Source organism: Filicampus tigris, chromosome 2 (assembly GCF_054856515.1).
Source record: "Filicampus tigris isolate MCC_2025a chromosome 2, RoL_Ftig_1.0, whole genome shotgun sequence".
Classification (NCBI taxonomy): Eukaryota; Metazoa; Chordata; class Actinopteri; order Syngnathiformes; family Syngnathidae; genus Filicampus; species Filicampus tigris.
Genome location: NC_141218.1, coordinates 32,643,295 through 32,661,806, shown reverse-complemented (window position 1 = coordinate 32,661,806; position 18,512 = coordinate 32,643,295). Strand labels below are relative to the sequence as shown.

The 18,512-nt window shown below is 40.7% G+C and overlaps 1 protein-coding gene across 4 annotated transcripts in view; it reads left to right on the top strand.

The window, feature by feature from the left end:
* Nucleotides 1–18,512, top strand: part of LOC147152069 (connector enhancer of kinase suppressor of ras 2) — an 83,060-nt gene that overhangs the window by 10,446 nt on the left and 54,102 nt on the right. For all 4 annotated transcript variants that reach the window (XM_086023622.1, XM_086023624.1, XM_086023623.1 and 1 more), the window contains exon 2: nucleotides 8,566–8,729. In XM_086023622.1, coding sequence (XP_085879748.1) covers nucleotides 8,566–8,729 — 164 coding nt within the window. The remainder of the gene's footprint in view (nucleotides 1–8,565; nucleotides 8,730–18,512) is intronic.

The following is an 18,512-nucleotide window of genomic DNA, read 5'->3' as shown; positions in this document are numbered from 1 at the left end:
TTCTAATAATAATTTTGTTAATTTAGCTGTGCCAACCACATGTCATGAGGCAAAACAATCAAATGCTCTTCCACTAGATGACAGAAGGTACATAATTAACCTGTACATCCACTTTTTGTGAATCGTTTTGCAGAGTGGTGTGCCTTGAGATTTTTTCCAGTAAGAAATATGTGCCTTGGCTCAATAAAGGTTGTGAAACACTGCTCGAGCAGCTCCAACTGGGAAATGAACTGGTCAGGTTCAAGATAGCTCGACTTCACCTCGCTGGAAATTGAGATGGCGGTGACAGCACTCATCATCAATTAATATGGGAAAAAAAAATCTTAATTAAAACATGACATCAATTATTTTATATTTATATGAAATGTATTGATTGTTGGATACCAGCAATTTGGTCTGCATAGAATTGGTGGGACATTATATTGCTCTTTCTTAGGGCTGGGCGATATAGGGTGAAAAGTTTATTAAGTGATTCATGTCAGTTGATATTGATATATATTGATTTTTATTTAATTTATTTACCTAATCACAATAAAACACATTATTAAATAGGTTAAAGATAAACTATGATAAAACTCAACTATCCAGATGGAAAATTAAAATAGTATTCTAAATGGCAGTATAATTATCAAGGAATGTACAGTGTTGTTTACATCCATGCTCCTGCCTCAAGCAGCGCAGCCGTAAATGCTTATTTGTGGAAGACGATATACCCCATACAGTTACATTAACCTTCATTTGTTGTTCTTACAACGTAAGTGCATGCATTACAGTTGACCGACCATCGTAGTTCTACTTTCACTTGTTAGCCGGCTCATTATTGCCATAGGACATGTTATTGTTTTATCTGATTGTAACTTCACGGTGATGCTGAGCATTGGAGCTGGCTAAAAGACTGCACTGGAGACAGCACATCAAAGACAGGGAACTCCTTGACTTCTACTCCACGTATGCATCTGGAGGCGTTAAATTGCACAATCTAATTAAAAAGAGTTGCACTAAGGCGACAGCTCCTTTATTTTCTACAAAGCTAAGCCACACTTCACGTTCAGCGTGCATTGGCCTCACACGCATGCGCGTGCGTCTGCGCACTTCTTCGTTGGTTCAGCTGCTTCTTCGTGTCTGCGTACCTGGCAGACGAGCAGCCAGCGACTTTGCTGCGCTCAAAACACACGTTTGTGCTCAGAATTTTGTCTTATGTGCTTGTAATTGTGGCACGAATCTAACGCCATACTGTAGCCTCTGCCTACAGCACACAGAATGCCGGGGTTAGGGTTTCTTTCAGATTTTTTTTCTACTGAACATTTTAGTGAAGGCATTTTATATTGATAATGATCATGTGTTCATCGTGATGTACAGGTATTATATATTGATATTGCTTTAGAGGCACAGTGGCCGACTGGTTAGCACGTCCGCCTCACAGTTCAAAGGTCGCGGGTTCGATCCCGGCTCCGGCCATCCTGTGTGGAGTTTGCATGTTCTCCCCGTGCCTGCGTGGGCTTTCTCCAGGTACTCCTATTTCCTCCCACAAAAACATGCATGGTAGGTCGATCGGACACTCTAAATTGCCCCTAGGTGTGATTGTGAGTGCGGATGTTTGTTTGTCTCTGTGTGCCCTGCGATTGGCTGGCAACCAATTCAGGGTGTCCCCCACTTACTGCCCGAAGACAGCTGGGATAGGCTCCGGCACGCCCGGGATCCTTGTGAGGATAAGCGGTATAGATGGATGGATGGATATTGAATTATTGCCCAGCCCTACTACATCATCATTGTATGAAGTTATTTAATAAAATGTAGGGGGACATAGTATACAGCCATACTGTACCTACTAGCATTCTGCATATCAATATTTGCCCGAGTTTGCTCTATTTGCTGCATGGTGTACTGTAGCCTGGTAGACCATTTTCTGTTTACTTGCCTTTCACTCACGAATGAAAAAAGAGAACACTCTCACCTGGTGTGTTTGTTTGTTGTGTGGAACCATATCAGGGGGAAATGGACTAAGTTTACTAAACCAACAAAGGCTTCAGTGCAGAGAAAGCAATTTACAGATGTGAAAGCACTCTTAACGCAACATTTCTCTATTTCTGAGCTCTGACATGATATTCCATGATTTAAAACAGATGAGGGGCACAGAGTTTTTTTAATACGTTGAATGTTTTTTAGGGCTGTCAGGTCACTATAATTATCAAATCTTTTAATTAAGAAATTGACGCATAAAAATTGTCCTGTCATTAACAGAGATGGTATGTCAGTAGATTTTGCCGGTGCGTTGATAACAATTCGCCACTGACTCAATCCGTAGATGGAGCAATATACCGTATGGATTTAAATAACTTGTATATTTACTCTACAGTCGACCCCCGCCACAGCGAAAATGATTTGGAAAAAAAAAATAAGTTTAAAGTTTAAGTTTAAACTCTAAAAACATCTTCCACAGAATGCTGATAAACATTACATATACTGTACATGTAATGTGTACATGTTTACAACATTATCTTCCATCATCTCCTTCTTGAACATCGACAGTCATTCAGGTGACCAATGCTTTTGCTAAAGCTACCCTGGTTCAACTGCTGTAAACAAGTCCATATTAAACTTGTATTGGAAGACGGCTGTGCTGTACAAGTCCCGGTGCCCACAGACCCCAATGGTTATTTTGTCCTACATTGTTTGTCCAGTTTTTACGTCGCGTGTATGTGCCGTGTTGTGTATGTGAAGAAGTTAGGGATGGACGTATTGATCCTTTGGTGGCAATATATCAATACTCACATGCTACTCATCTGGTATCGATTTCTTTAGACAAATATCGATACCAACTTAAAAAAAAGGGGAGCGCACGCATAATTTTCAACTGTTTTTGGTAGTTTACTTCACGACGCAATTGTGCAAAAAAAAAAAACGTACCTAATGGAAGATTGGACTGGTCCGTGTCATGTGACCAGGAAAAGAGATGAGAGTCAAACACACATGGTTTCATATACGTAGAAGAGACGTGTAAGGCACGGAGGAAGCGAGATGTGGTGTTGTGTTATTTTTCGCCCGTATTTTGTTTTGTCCACCAAGCTACAGCACAGCACGCAGTACATTACACAAAATTATGTAGTTATGTGATGTTTTTGTTTCCCACAAGGTACTTTGAATTGGATTCCAAATTGTCCGTCAGCTTTTGTTTATGCTCAGAACACAAATCACAGTTTTATTTGGATCGTGTTCAAATGTTGCATGTTTTTAAAAATACTTTGAACATGGAAATATTGTTCTTTGCAACTCTTATATCTTGGGGAAAACTGTTCTCATAAACATTATGCAGGGTTGTATAAATGCGGTAAATGTTAGGATAAAGATCCTAACATTGACAGCTTTAAAATCATGGCAAAAAAGATTGTTTTCCTGACAAAATGTGCAATTTCTGCGGTAAAGCATCACATTTCACATCACAAATGTAATATAGTGCTGCTTACTTTGCCAATGACAGGTCATTAAATTATAAATAATGATAGTAATATTTTGAAAGAATCATACCTGATTTTTAAAGTACACATACAGTATTGTAGAGTACCGGTACACATAAAGTACACATATGGTAGAGTTGCAATATACAATACAGTATTTGCTCATTGCTATGACATTTTGACTTTGTCCTTATCCCAGACAACAGCTGGAATTCGACTCTCCCTTGATTAGAGATAATTGCAGAGCAATATTCACTCCTGTATGGAGGCGTGGAACTGCCAATGTTGGCGTAAACATTTTTGCCTGGCAAATACGTTTGAATGTACTTGAAAATATGTTCAAACATACTTGTAAAAATGTTCAAACGTATTTAAATACTTCCCTACTCCTGGCATGTAAGTTTCTATAAAGATGAATATTTCCAGTGGAAGTGCCATCAGTGCAGATTGCCTCCACATCCAGCAAGCTGCGTTTGAGAGAGGAGGCTGGGGTGCACATGAAAGCTTACATACAGGAGAGCTAAAATGCCACCTTCTTAAGAATATTCTGTCATGATGTGATGAATATTTCACAGTAGGAATATTTTAGTGAGTTTTGAGTCTTTTCTCTTTTACTTGCACATTTTCCAGCTGGAAACTCAAAGATAGGATGCAAGGCAATAAGACAGAAGTCGGCACTGCCTGTCAGTGCTCCTTGCACGAGTTCGACTCGACGAAAAAAGGAAAAACAGATTTGACTGTGTGATTTCAGTTCATGTTAATTGGCAACCGGCAAAGTCACTGCTGAGAAGATGTTTCATCTTGAGTCATATTAAGCAGTAAAATCTGATTTTATTGTGGCCTTCAACAATGCTTTTCAAATACAGGTACAGTACAGTACATTGTGTGTTTGTTTGTGTGTGAGTGTGCGGTCCTTAGCCTTGCATCAATCCTAAGGGCCAGCAAATGCTTCTCTGTTTCTTCTACTTGGAGGCTTATCTTGCTGTTGGTTGCTTGGCAACCCTCATCTTTTGCCTGTAAACACTGAAAAGATTGGAAGGACTTGCATGGAATATAGATGAAGAAGCTACAAAGTTAAAACATTGCATTGAATTGTTTTGGTTAATATAGTGTTAAACATTTTTAAAACTTTGAAGTTGGATCAGTATTGCAAAGTAAAATCAGATTGTCGTGAAACCTCCATCATACAACTGTTAGGACTGTTAATACACAGAGACGATAAAGTGGTTCTTGAGGTGGTTTTGTTCCCCTTCCTTCTTCCATAAAACGTTTGCCTGCTGAATTTTCACCCCTCAAAAGTAATCTTTCAGAAAAATCCACACTAACTACCCTTTGGATTTAGCTGAACAAACACGACACATTTCCCTCCTCTTGCCTTCTGTGTGGACGCTCGTAGTCTGCGGTCCGTTTTATTTCCATTATTCCATTATTTTTTATTCCCAGCAAACAGATTCCAGCAAAAATCAGCATAAGTTTATAACACAGAATGACACTCATGACATTATGTCATAAAAAGAACGTTTTCTTTATTTTAGCTGCGCTGGGGCTAATATTTGTTTGACTTGTATTATACTGCATGACCAACTCTAGAGAGGAGGGTCACGACTGATTTGACCTGCAGTTAAAAATGCAGTAAACCGCTTGTTGATGAATGAAATGAATCTAAAAGTCCCGTAACTGGAAAATCTATGAAGATCAGCTGTTTCTCGTGACGAGAAGATGTAGTCATTCAAGTTACTGGCTAGCAACTGTGTCACCCATTTACGTATATACTGTACACACGGTGACATGGAGCTTCTAGCCGATACACTGTATGTACTGTACATGTGTCCATGTGTATGTTTTTATACATCCATGCGTATGTAGATTGACTGATTTGCTTTAGTAACTAAAGTATTATCTGTCTAAATGTGTCGCTGCACTGTTTGTGGTCAGATATTCATTGCTTAAAGGGTAAAAATCGTCATGTAGAAGCGAATTGTTACGCTGTATTATGCCTATGGTGTTTGCAATGTATGTTAGAATTAAGACAGTGGAGGCTGTGTTGTTTATTTAAATACACAACGTGTAATTGTCTTTGTTTGAATTTTAGTTCGACAGTAACCTTCTGCTGGGACTGGCAATAAACAGGGTGAAACCTCTTTTTGAACAATATTTATTAATGTTAGGCCTATTTGCCAAACTGCTGCTTGTTGTGAAGTTGAGTCACCTGCCACCATGCAGCGCTGGCATCTCAAGTTTGCGCTCGCAAGTCAAAGCAAAACAATCAGCCAATCAACGGCTGATACCTTGAACATCTTGTAAGTCAGGTCACTTGTATCTCAAGTTGCCACTGTACTATATACCGGATGTACTGTGCATACAATGTATATTTGAAAAATAGATTTATAGTGCATATATTGAAATTGATATATATTGATTGATTTATATTGATCTTGATTCTATTGATTTACTTCCATGATTATAGTTTCATTTATTGTTTTACTACAGATAAATGGAAAACAAATGTTTACAAATACAAAAGAGTGGTGACAAGCGACTTGAATAGTCACTACACAATTAAATGGCGGTTTCCCAAATAAATAGATGTTTTACCGAAAACCGACTTCATAAAATGGCACACTCTATTATTAACATGGCCACAATTCATGAATGCTTCCTTCCCTCAGAAGCTAAGGTACAAATGAGAAAAGCAAATGTGTCTCTCTCATATGCTAATGTTTGGAGTCATGAATTCAAATTCCTCGTTACTTGCTGCAGGGTCTGCTCTGCCGCTATCATTTCAGCATGGCTGTATCTGCTCCTATTGCTCCCGGCTGCATGAAGAAATCTGCTCATGCACTTAACTGGCAGATATCTCTGTCAATACTGGCCACGATTTATTGGAACACATTGGACTTTGTCTTTCTCTGCCATAGTAAACAAATCAACGAAAAGACAACTTAAATTATATTTTTAACAAGATACATAAGTCATAGGATGTATGATTTTTATTCCAGCTTTTAATGTGGAGCATTGTAGACTTGATATTTTAGAGGGTCTGTTAATTTTAACTCTCAGTCCAAATGTAGAAGGATCTCAATTTAAAATGTTCTCCCAGTTTTTATTTTGTGTCACTGTAATGTACATGAGAACACACCACTTTAAATCAGTTTCCCCCACATATTTATAGGAATGAGCTCACCAAGAACATTTGGAAAGTGTTGGCATTTTGAGGAAAACAAACAAACAAACAAACAAACAAAATCTTGCCTAGTTGTGATAAAATTGCTACCATGGTGGTGTTACTGTTTGACAAGCTAGTAGTCACTTTTGTTTTCACTCCATTTAATCATCTATAGTACTGTATATGCTTAGAGCTGCTGTCTCTTTTCTTTTTCTTTTCTCAAAGGATGGCGCCCCGTCATCAACAATATCATCAGTTTGAAGCTTGGAAAGATGAATCTGTGGTGTAATATGCATGTAATATTGGCAAGATGAATGAGCAATGTCATCACCTTTCCAGGCGTTATTAAAAACGTTGTTGACATTTGGTATGTTGCGATTACCATAAGCTGAAGGCGGTAAAATGCTGTTTCTGCATTTTGAAAGAGCTATTAGCAGTGCCACCGTACAGTCATTTCTCATATGTAGCTTTCATGTACAACATGTACAATATTTTCATGATCTTGCACGAGATAATAGCAGATTGTCACATCTGAGGCAATCAAAATGAGCCGTAGACAATTTTTTTTCCCACTTGGGGAGTAACAGTACATAGAAACGTGTTGGATTTAAATGTGCTCTTCTATGGCGTAAATCAAGATTGTTTGTCTCAGAATAACATTGCACTGATATTTTGCCTTCTGTGTCCCATGACTGAGTGCCATTAGTGTGTGTGTGTGTTTGTGTGTTGACTGTGTTAAGGTGCTACCACACTGTCTCTGTCATCCTCACTTCCTACGGCATCAGTGTTTTCCTCACGGCTTCACTCAGCTTTATCAACAGCAATTGTAATTGTTTTGTATGTGTGATGTGTTTGAAACCAGCAGTCACAAGCAGACTTTAGTGCACTGTTATGCTCCTCTCAGATGGGCGCTCTCATGCCTTTTTGCCTCTCGTGTTCTAATTTTCAAACAGGCTTGTTCATTAGGTCTGTGGAGAGGTGCGCTTTTTGCTGACTTTGTTCATTCAAAGCCTGAAGCTCTTAACTGCTCAATAGTATCCCAGACCGCCACATCTATACGCTGCATGGCAGGTTAAAAGCCAATATGTTGCTTGCATCTCTTGAGGTATGCTGTATGTTTGACACAATTTTAATTGGGGAATGTGCCAGTATTGCACAAGTGCAAAATAAGGCAAGGCAAGTTTATTTGTATAGCACATTGCATGTACAAGACAATTCAAAGTGCTTTACATAAAACATTAAAAGCATTACAGAGCGAGAAACAAAAGATGAATACATTACAAAAATCACAATAAAGTCATCTAAAATAATTACATTAAAATTATGAAAACCAAGTATCAGCCTAGATAAATTAAAAGATAGCACGCAAATGGGTATTAAAAGAAGAGAATAAAGGATGGATTCATGAGAATACTGCAGTAAACAAAAATGTTTTCAGCCCTGATTTAAATGAACTGACGGTTTGAGCAGGTATTCTGGGAGTTTGCTCCACAGGTGAAGAGCATAGAAACTAAATGCTGCTTCACTTTGTTTGGTTCTGCTTCTGCGAACACACAAGAGGCCTGTCCCAGATTACCTGAGGGGTCTAGATGCTTCGTAGGGCACTAGTACATGTTGCATGTATTTTGGTCTAAGACCATTTAGAGATTTAAATAAATAACGTGCACATAAATCATAGGCATCAAAGGAACTTCTAATCCCTGCATGCGGTGCGATCACCATAGCAATAATACCAGTAAAACTGAGAAAAATTACAGTATATCAATTACATGGTGTATTTTTGTGTCTTTTAATAAAAGAAACACAATGAACATTCTCAGGGAGTCTTTGTTGCTACCTGTTTTTTTGGGGGTTTTTTCCTCACCAAAAAATATCATAGGAGTTTGTCAACTACAATGACATTTTGATGCATGTTGACTTGAATCTCCTCTTATTTTCTCTCAGGTCTGGATGACTGCCTCCAGCAGTATGTGAAGAGTTTCGAGCGGGAGCAAATGGGCGGGGAGCAGCTTCTGCACATCACCCATCAGGAGCTGGAGGAATTGGGGGTTACGAGGATAGGACACCAGGAGCTCATCCTCGAAGCAGTTGATCTCCTCTGTGCCCTGGTCAGTCACTCTCTTCATCTTTAAAAAAGGAAGTCAACCCCAAAAATTCTTTGCCAAAATATGTTCTATGTGCCTCCACTAGTCTAAGCATGGCATTCTGATTAATATTGCATTTGTGGAACATGAGTTAAGCAGAAAAATCCACCCGTTTTAGCCATCTCACTAGTGTCGACTGAAGATGACATCACAGTTGCTCAGGGCTTGGGTAAGGACCAATCACAGCTCACCTGTTTTCTGAAGCTGAACCATGATTGGTCATTACCAATCCCTGAGCAACTGTGATGTCATTTTCAGTCCACAGTAAGTGGCAAAATGGCCGCCAACTGAAATGAACAAAAATGGGTGGATTTGACTACTTAACTCATATTCCACAAATGCAATATTAATCAGAATGCCATATTTCAACTACTGGGCTTGCATAGAACACATTCTTGTAAAGAACATTTTGGGGTTGACCTTTTAAACTCCTTCTTTTGTAAATACAACTAAATATTTGCTGATTCGATCCCTCTGATCAAATTTATGTAAAGTTTAGTCAAAGCACAGTCACACCAAGCACAGCGCTGGATTTGCCCTGGTCACGAAACCACAGCCCATTGTTATGTACGTACAATATACACACACAAGAACAACAAGCACACACGTGCCTATTTTTTCCTTGGTATGTGATGTGTGGGGTCTCTTATATTTTTAAAACCCGTACAATAATTGAAAGGCACCGTGGTACAAGTGAGACACATGAGGATGGGAGTGTTTGACGACGCGGAGGCTAACACAAGAGGACCAGAGCAAAGCGATTGGTTTGCGGAGGTTTTGCTCAACATTATGATCCAGTGGTCCCCAAACTATGGCCCGTTTTAATAACAGTGTTTCTGAACATTGAGTATTAAATTTAAACCTGCCATTTCCTGAAAACTGGCATCTAAGAGTCAAATCGCAGAAGGATTTCAAGTGGAGGGGATTTATTACATAAATTACGTTACTCATAATTGATCACAAATGCTTTTCTTATGGAGGAAACAAACTGTGCTATTGCATTTGTTTCGCTTCCTATAATCAATGCTAGGAATACAATTTGCAGACAGGGTATAGAAGCAAACTTTTACATGGATTGGAGTTTTTCATTACTTGTATAATAAATTCATTTGACAATGATTATTGAAGATGAATGCTAAATAAACAAATGAGCGTGTTTATGTCTTCCAAGGAGACATATTCACAGTTTCACTCAGAACAATGTTATTTATGATACAAAGACAAACTTGATATGTACCAGGACAAATGCATCAAATGGTGAAAAAAAAGGGAAGAGGGGAAGTAAAAATAAACAACTGAGATTATGTGGTTGCACAAGTATGCCGCCTCAAAGATGGGGATGTGTCTGTGTTCCGAATTAACCAATCACATTCATCCTCCTGTTAAATGTACGGATGCATGGAGTAGCCGATGTGGAGTAAACATTTTTGATGGGCAAGAATGTTTGAATGTATTTGCAAGTACATTCTGCATTTTTTCCCATAATGCCACGGGGTATTAACTTGCGCATACGCATACCCTGTGGCACTATGGGCAAAAATAATGAACAGAAATCATGCACTGCAGACATAATACATCATCATAAAAATTACAAATTAACAATGCTTGCTTACTTAACTTTTGAATGTATTTCTATAATGTAGACACAAACCACAACAAAACATTTTATTTTACTTGCGCATGCGCGAGTCAATAGCCCGTGGCACAATGGGAAACATTTTAACGTTTTCAGCATTTAGCCGACAAGTGTGTTCGAACGCATTTGCACGTACATATGAACGTACTTAAAAATACCTTCAAACATACTTGCAAATTCGTGTGAATGTATTTAAACACATTCAAACATACTTGTACAATCCATGCTTCTGCAGAAATGGGATTCACCATCCACCAAACACCATTTTAAATGCGTCTGATTAATCCCAAATTAAGTTCAGATGTTCTAGTAGACTTATATTGATATGTGTGTTGTCACATTTTACAGCACAAGTCATGGTCAGCTAGAATAGAACTTCCACAGCATCAAAGGGATCGTTTGTTTTCAAAGATGTCAGTCAGCAGAATGGTGACAAATTATTCCAAAGGCATTATATGGAAACCTGGCTACATTTTCAGGAAAATGTGTTATTGTCTGATGAAACTAAGGGTGAACGTGTTGGCCATAATTCCAAAATGTATTTTTGGTGCAAACACAACACTGCCCATCACTGAGTTGTTCAAAACACAAAGCAGTCTGTGTTCACACAAAACCTTGCGACTTCTGCTAAAAAGTGAAACAAATGTCAGGAAAAGCCTTGTTCCAACCACATTATTTATAAATTATTATATACCACTGCTTATTCTTACTTCCCCTCTTTAGAGGTGTGAGATTCTTCTTCAAGTTATAAGTCACATTACTGATGGAAATAGTTTTGAAATGATTTATCCTGGTCTAATTTTTACCATCACAAAAACCTGGCATTTGAACAGGGGTGTGCAGACTTTAAATATTCACAGTGTCTTGTATATATTTTTTTCCATCCAAACACCCGCATATGGGGTATGTGTGTTATGACTGGTTGTTACGTGATGTATCAGTTGTTATGGAGGCCTGAAGTCTTACAGTTTAAAAGTTTGAGTTACTCAGTGACACGTTGTCTGTATGTCAAACCTTAAGTGAGGATGCAAACTCTCTTCCAGTCCTGATCTCTGTTGTTACTTTGTATTTTCGTTGATAAAGATTTTTTACTCTTCCAACATTCCGTGTCATGTCTGCGTATGGGTCCAAATCCCGATCCTCACGTGACAGAACGTATACTGACCCGTCATGGACCCAGCAGACTCAGACACAATCCCTCATGCCGAAGACGTCACCACATGCATGAGTGATTGTCTCACTGGCTGCTGCTTTCCCTTTTCACCGGGAACCTCTCGTGTCGCTCCTCCACGACGGGTCGCTCAGACCGTCACAAGTCCCAGTCTGCCTCCAACTGCCCTCAGCCTGCCGACAACCCCCAGACCCTTTGTGTAAGCTCTGTCTTTTCTTCTACATCTCTCTCATCTTTGCCATCTACAGTGATACCCCTACTTACGAAATTAATTAGTTCTGGAAGAAATTTCTTAACTAGAACATTTTGTAAGTAGAGACGTGTTTTCCATGTAAATGCCCTAACCCTTTCCAAGCACCCCAAAATTCAGACATAAATGTTTTATGAAGCAAAAAAAGGCATCAAAACATGTAACATATACATGTTACAATTAAATTATTGCAAAATAAATGAGAATTATGGCAGCACAGTGGTCGACTGGTTAGCACGTCCGCTTCACAGTTCAGAGGTCGTGGGTTCGATCCCGGCCCCGGCCTCCCTGTGGGGAGTTTGCATGTTCTCCCCGTGCCTGCGTGGGTTTTCTCCGGGTACTCCGGTTTCCTCCCACATTCCAAAAACATGCTTGGTAGGTTAATTGGGCACTCAAAATTGCCCCTAGGTGTGATTGTGAGTGCGGATGTTTCTTTGTCTCTGTGTGCCCTGCGATTGGCTGGCAACCAATTCAGGGTGTCCCCCGCCTACTGCCAAAGAGTGCTGGGATAGGCCCCGGCGCTCCCCGCGACCCTTGTGAGGATATGCGGTATAGATAATGGATGGATAAATGAGAGTTGTGCATAATGTAAAAAAAACAAAGAGTAGAGTAAAGAATAAAAATGATGGTCATTTACCTTTTAGTCCTCATCGCTTTTTGCCCTCTTTGGTTCATGTTCTCTCTCAAAAGTGGCTTTTGCCTGGCGTTTTGTAAAGAACTGATTTAATAACACGGCGACTGTCGATACATTACGGTCATATTCTCTGGCGAGATCAACCAAACGCATCCCTTTTTCATACTTTTCTATTATCTCTTGCTTTGTTTGTATGGCCAAAAACAACCCTATTTTCTTCTTTTTTTCTTTTCCTTGTCATCGGAACACTTCATGGCCCGAGGGGCGAATGACGAGGACGCTGCATAGACATATCTATCACATATCTATCTATCTACCTGTCTATGTACATACATAAACACATACGGTAGAGGTCCCTCTTAGCCAATGGCATGCCAGGAAGATGCTAGGTAATAGCCAACGGCAGAGCATCTATGTGTATGTTGTGTTCAGTAAACTCTGGAGCTGCGAGTAGCAGCCCATACTTTTACCTTTTGTACCCTGAAATTTCTTTCGTAACAAGAGGCTATATTTTCCTGTTGAGGCGCTTTGTAACTTGAAAATTTTGTATGAAGAAACGTTCGTAGGTAGAGGTACCACTATATTGTACTGTACTAGTTTTGTGCATTCCCCTTCTAGTTTGACACCGATGTTTTTTTTTTAGACTCTGATTTTTCTGACTGTGAGGATGGCCATGATTTGGTTAATGTCCTTTCTGATTCTGACATTGATTTTGGCCTTCCTGGTGTTTCAAGCCCTTGTCAATTTTTGTCACATTTTTCTGATGATGATCTGTTAGTTTCCGATTCAGATTTTGACGCCGATTTTGGTTTTCCCGGTCCCTTCTCCAGTCATTATTCAAGCCCTTGTCAGTTTTTGTCACATTTTTCTGATGATGATCCCTTAGTGGCCACTCCAGAAACCTTCCCATCAGACCCTGGCTTGGGCACCCGGTTGGCCATTTACACGGGACCCCCATGGGGTGGCCAACGTAGGCGCACAAGCGGAGGTTCTGGTTACTCCCGTAACTCCGCTTTTTCCAAGTCGCGTCATTCCGAACCTGTACCCCTAGTGTCCACCGCTGAACCCTTTCCTTCAGAACCCTTCTTTACGTGCTCGGTTGGCCATTTACACGGGACCCGAGTAGAAACCCTGGTTCCTCGTCAGACTTTTCCAAGTCACGTCTTTATGAACCTATACCCAAGCCACTACACTCCCCGCCTTTATCGGCACCTCGTTCACTGTGCACTTCTTCACCTAGTCCCGTTCATCCCGTTTCTTCTAGTTTATCTTCCTCACTATCTGTACTCCCAACCCTTTGTGTCCTGTGTGCGTCCCAACCTCTATGGTGGCAGACTGATGAGGCAGGGCTCTGTGCCAGCTCCCCGGCAGTGCCAGGCCTTCTTCCCTGAGGCTGCTCTTGGATTCTGCTACGGCGGCAGAAGGCCATCGGCTGCCCTCTGACTGTGCTCCAGTGGCGCAACCTCTGTGGCTGCTCTTGGATTCTGCTACAGCAGCGCAACCTCTGCGGCTGCCCTTGGATTCTGGGCGGTGCAAACTCTGCGGCTTCCCTTAGATTCTGCTATGGCGGCACAAGGCCTGAGGCTGCTTTCATCCCCTGTGTGGCTCTGTGGTCACCCACCTGACTGGCCCCATCAAGAACCTCTTGTCTGACCTTCGGGACAGCCACAGGATTCGACTCGCCAAGATTCTATCATCTGGTCCCCAGGTCACCCACCAGACTGGTCCTGCCAAGACCCTCTCGTCAGGCCTCCTGAACTCCCACCGGATTGGCCTAGCCAAGGACATCTCTTCTGGCCTCCGGGTCGCCCACCAGAATGGTCCTGCCAAGACCCTCTCGTCTGGCCTCTTGGACTCCCACCGGAATGGTTCTGCCAGGAACCTTTTGTCTGGTCTTCTCTGATCTGTTGTTGATTTTGGTTTTGATTTGGAATTTAGTTTCATGTTTTCCTCATGATTCTTTTATCCGTGTCTGTCTGGTTAGTTTATTGTGTCTACCTGTCCTCTGTTACCAGATCCCTTGAAGTACTCAACCAACTCCCTCTAACACTTTGTGTCTTGTCCAGGTGTTCCTCGTCTCATCAGTTTGTATTTAGTTCCTTGCTTTCCTTCAGTCTTTGTTGGTCCATTGTTATTGTTGCATTTTTGTTTGCTGTCTTAGTCCAAGTTACCCCGTCATCTCCCTTGATACACTTTGTGCCGAGTCCCATATTGCTCGTTGTCTTGTCTGTATTTGGTTTCTTGTTTTCTTTCAGTCTTTGTTGGTTCATTGTCTATGTCGTGTCTACTTGCTGTTTGTTTTTTGTCTTGATCCAAGTACAGCTGGTTTCCTAGTGTTTGTTTAGTTACTTTAATTCTTGTTGTTTTATCCTTAAGTTTATTTGGTGTTTTTGATTTATTTTCACCTTGTTCCTTTTGTTATTTTAGATTCTGGGCACCAGGTGGTGCCCCTTGAGGGGGGTACTGTTATGACTGGTTGTTACATGATGAATCAGTTGATATGCAGTTGCTATGGTCCTTTTATGCTTTGTCCTTTATGATGTCATATAGGCCTGCAGTCCTACAATTTAAAAGTTTGAGTCAGTGACACGTCGTCAGTACATCAAACCTTGTTTGAGTGAGGATGAAAACTCTCTTCCAGTCCTGATCTCTGTTGTTACTTTGTATTTTCGTTGATAGACTTTTTACTCTTCAACTTCCGTGTCATTTCTGCGTATGGGTCCAAATCCCGATCCTCACGTGACAATGTGTATTTTTTCAACCAGTTTTTTTTTAATCTACTTTTTTTTGTTATTGGCTATGAAATGGTTAATTTATTTTAGGTCTGCTTTGTATGTCTTGACAGCCAGCCTGTGTAGTGCCCCTGCTCCGGATTAGAGAATTAGGAGGAATTAGGTGCTACCCTCCAAGAGAGAGAATGAGGAAGAGAGGACGAGAGGTGTGAGAGGGGAAGTAAAATAGAGAGAGAATGTGAAAAAAAATATGCATGATGCACCTTATCTCTCGGGCACACACTGCTGGATTAGCCGAGGTTGTTTGTGTGTGTGTGTGTGTGTGTGGGGGGGTGTGTGTGCATGTGTGTGTGTGTTGGTGTGTGCGTGTACATGTATGTGTATGCTTGTGGCTGTTAATCAGCGACTCTTCCCATTCAAATTTTACAACATGGGAATAAGTGGCACACAGTGACAGTCATCGTATGTCCTGAGAAAGGAAATATTTTATACAATTCCTCATCATAACATTACTTATCTCAATATAGGTAATCACCATGTTACCTCATGCCTCGGTAGCAAACAGCTAGCTCTACACCAGGGATGAGCAATTTAAATGAATTTGAAATGGTAATTTAAATGACCAGATGTATGTATAAATTTTGAATATCGACAAAACACATACATGCAAAATATGTGCTTTTAATATATTTCATTTGTCATAATACATTTCTCAATGCATGTATAAAAGATCCTGTAGTGTTTTCAACTGAGATGTTGGTGACACCAACACCTAATGAAGAACATCAAGTTCAGCAGCAGAGTCTTCATAAGAATGCAGTGAAAACTTTAATTAAAAAAAAATAAAGTCACTCTCTACACCTACTGTAAAGCCATTGCAAACACAAAGTGAAGTGGGTACAGAGAGTATTCAGAACCCTTGAAAATGTTCACTTTCTGTGTCATTACAGCCATTTGCAAAAATCAAAAAAGTTCATTTTAATTCTCATGAATGTACACTCAGCACCCCATCTTGACAGAAAAAACATAAATGTAGAAATTTTTGCATAAAGGAAAACTTAAATGTCATATGGTCCAAGTATTCAGGCCCTGATGCATTTTATTGAGTAGAAGCACCCTTGCAGCCACGAGTCTTCTTTGGAATGACGCAACAAGTTTTTCACACCTGGATTTGGGGATCCTCTGCCAATCTTCCTTGCAGATCATCTCCAGTTCTGTCAGGTTGGATTATGAACGGTGGTGGACAGCCATTTTAAGGTCTCTCGAGAGATGCTCAACCGGATTTAGGTCAGGGCTCTGGCTAGGCCAGTCAAGTACGGTCACAGAGTTGTTCTGAAGCCACTCTTTTGGTATTTTAGCTGTGTGCTTCGGGTCATTGTGCTGTTGAAAGGTGAACCTCCAACCCAGTCTGAGTTCCTGAGCACTCTAGAAGACGTTTTGCTCCAGGATATCCCTATACTTGGCCGCATTCATCTTTCCTTCAATTGCAACCGGTTGTCCTGTCCCTGCAGCTGAAAAAACACCCCCACAACATGATGGTCCCACCACCACGCTTCACTGTAGGGATTGTATTGGGCAGGTGATGGACAGTGCCTTTTTTTCTCCAAACATACCGCTTAGAAATAACACCAAAACGTTCAATCTTGGTCTCATCAGACCAGAGAATCTTACTTCACATGAACTGGGAGTCCTTCATGTGTTTTTTGGCAAACTCTATGCGGGCTTTCATGTGTCTTGCACTGAGGAGAGGTTTCCGTTTGGCCACTCTGCCATAAGTGATAGTTGACTTTGTGGAACTTTCTCCATCTCCCTATTGCATCTACGGAGCTCCGCCACAGTGATCTTTGGGTTCTTCTTTACCTCTCTCACCTAGGCTCTTCTCCCATGACTGCTCAGTTTGGCTGGACGGCCAGGTCTAGGAAGAGTTGTGGTCATCCCAAACTTCTTCCATTTGATTATGGAGGCCACTGTGCTCTTAAGAACCTTGAGTGCTGCAGAAATTATTTTGTAACCTTGGCCAGATCTGTGCCTTGCCACACTTCGGTCTCTGATCACCTTGGACAGTTCCTTCGACCTCATGATCCTCATTTGCTCCGACATGCACGGTGAGCTGTAAGGTCTTATATAGACCTTTCCTAATCAAGTCCAACAAATTTCATTAAACACAGCTGGACTCCAATAAATGAGCAGAACCATCTCAAGGAGGATCATAAGGAATGGCCAGCATGTGAGTCACTGCAAGGGGTCTGAATACTGAATACCATATGATATGTCAGGGTTTTTGTTAAAAAGAAATTGTAAAAAAGGCTACATTTCTGTTTTTTTCTGTCAAGATGGGGTCCATTAATGAGAAATAAAATGAACTCTTTTGATTTTGGCAAATGGCTGCAATGACAAAACAGAAAGTGAAACATTTCAAGGGGTCTAAAAACTTTCTGTACCCACTGTACATCAACTTTTTTTATACAACACGAAACACGAAAATTCATTCATTCATTATCTATACCGCTTGTCCTCACAAGGGTCGCGGGTCGTGCTGGAGCCTATCCCAGCAGTCTTCGGGCAGTAGGCGGGGGATACCCCAAATTGGTTGCCAGCCAATCGCAGGGCACACAGAGACAAACAAACATCCGCACTCACAATCACACCTAGGGGCAATTTAGAGTGTCCAATTAGCTACACGAAAATATGCATTAATATCCACACTCATATGTGTAAAGTATTATAAAATGGAACTTACGGCATTCCTGCTTGATAATTGAAAGTGGATGGCATTAGATAATGATTCCATACAGATCCTTGAGCGCGGACATTTTTTTTTCTTTGAGAAAGCGAGAAACCCGTAAGTATGGTACTCAAAACGGGAAATTACATCATCGGAAACCGGAAGTACGTCTAGCTGTAATAATTTTTCTTAAACATAAATTAATCGTTAATTATTCATCCAGGGACGACTAGTAATCACTATAAGTGATTAATTATAACCATGTATTAATTATAACCATGAACATATTTACATAGAAAGGCCTTAAAGACAACACACTCCTCGCCTGGCCTAATGAGGCCACTATCAGAGCTGGTGGGCATTCTGTTTATGTGGCGGACTGGTCCAACGACGGACACCTGTTTTGCTAACGGTTGACGAATGACAGGAACATTTTTAAAATAGACAGACTAAGCATAGTCAGAAGCCCCTTCAACGGAATTGCCGACGGAGGCCGTTTAAAATTAGAGGCGGACCGGCCTATAGATGGGTACTATCCGCCCCCCCCCGAAAAAAATGCTAATGACGGACGACGGAAGGGTACCCACGCTGCAAACGGA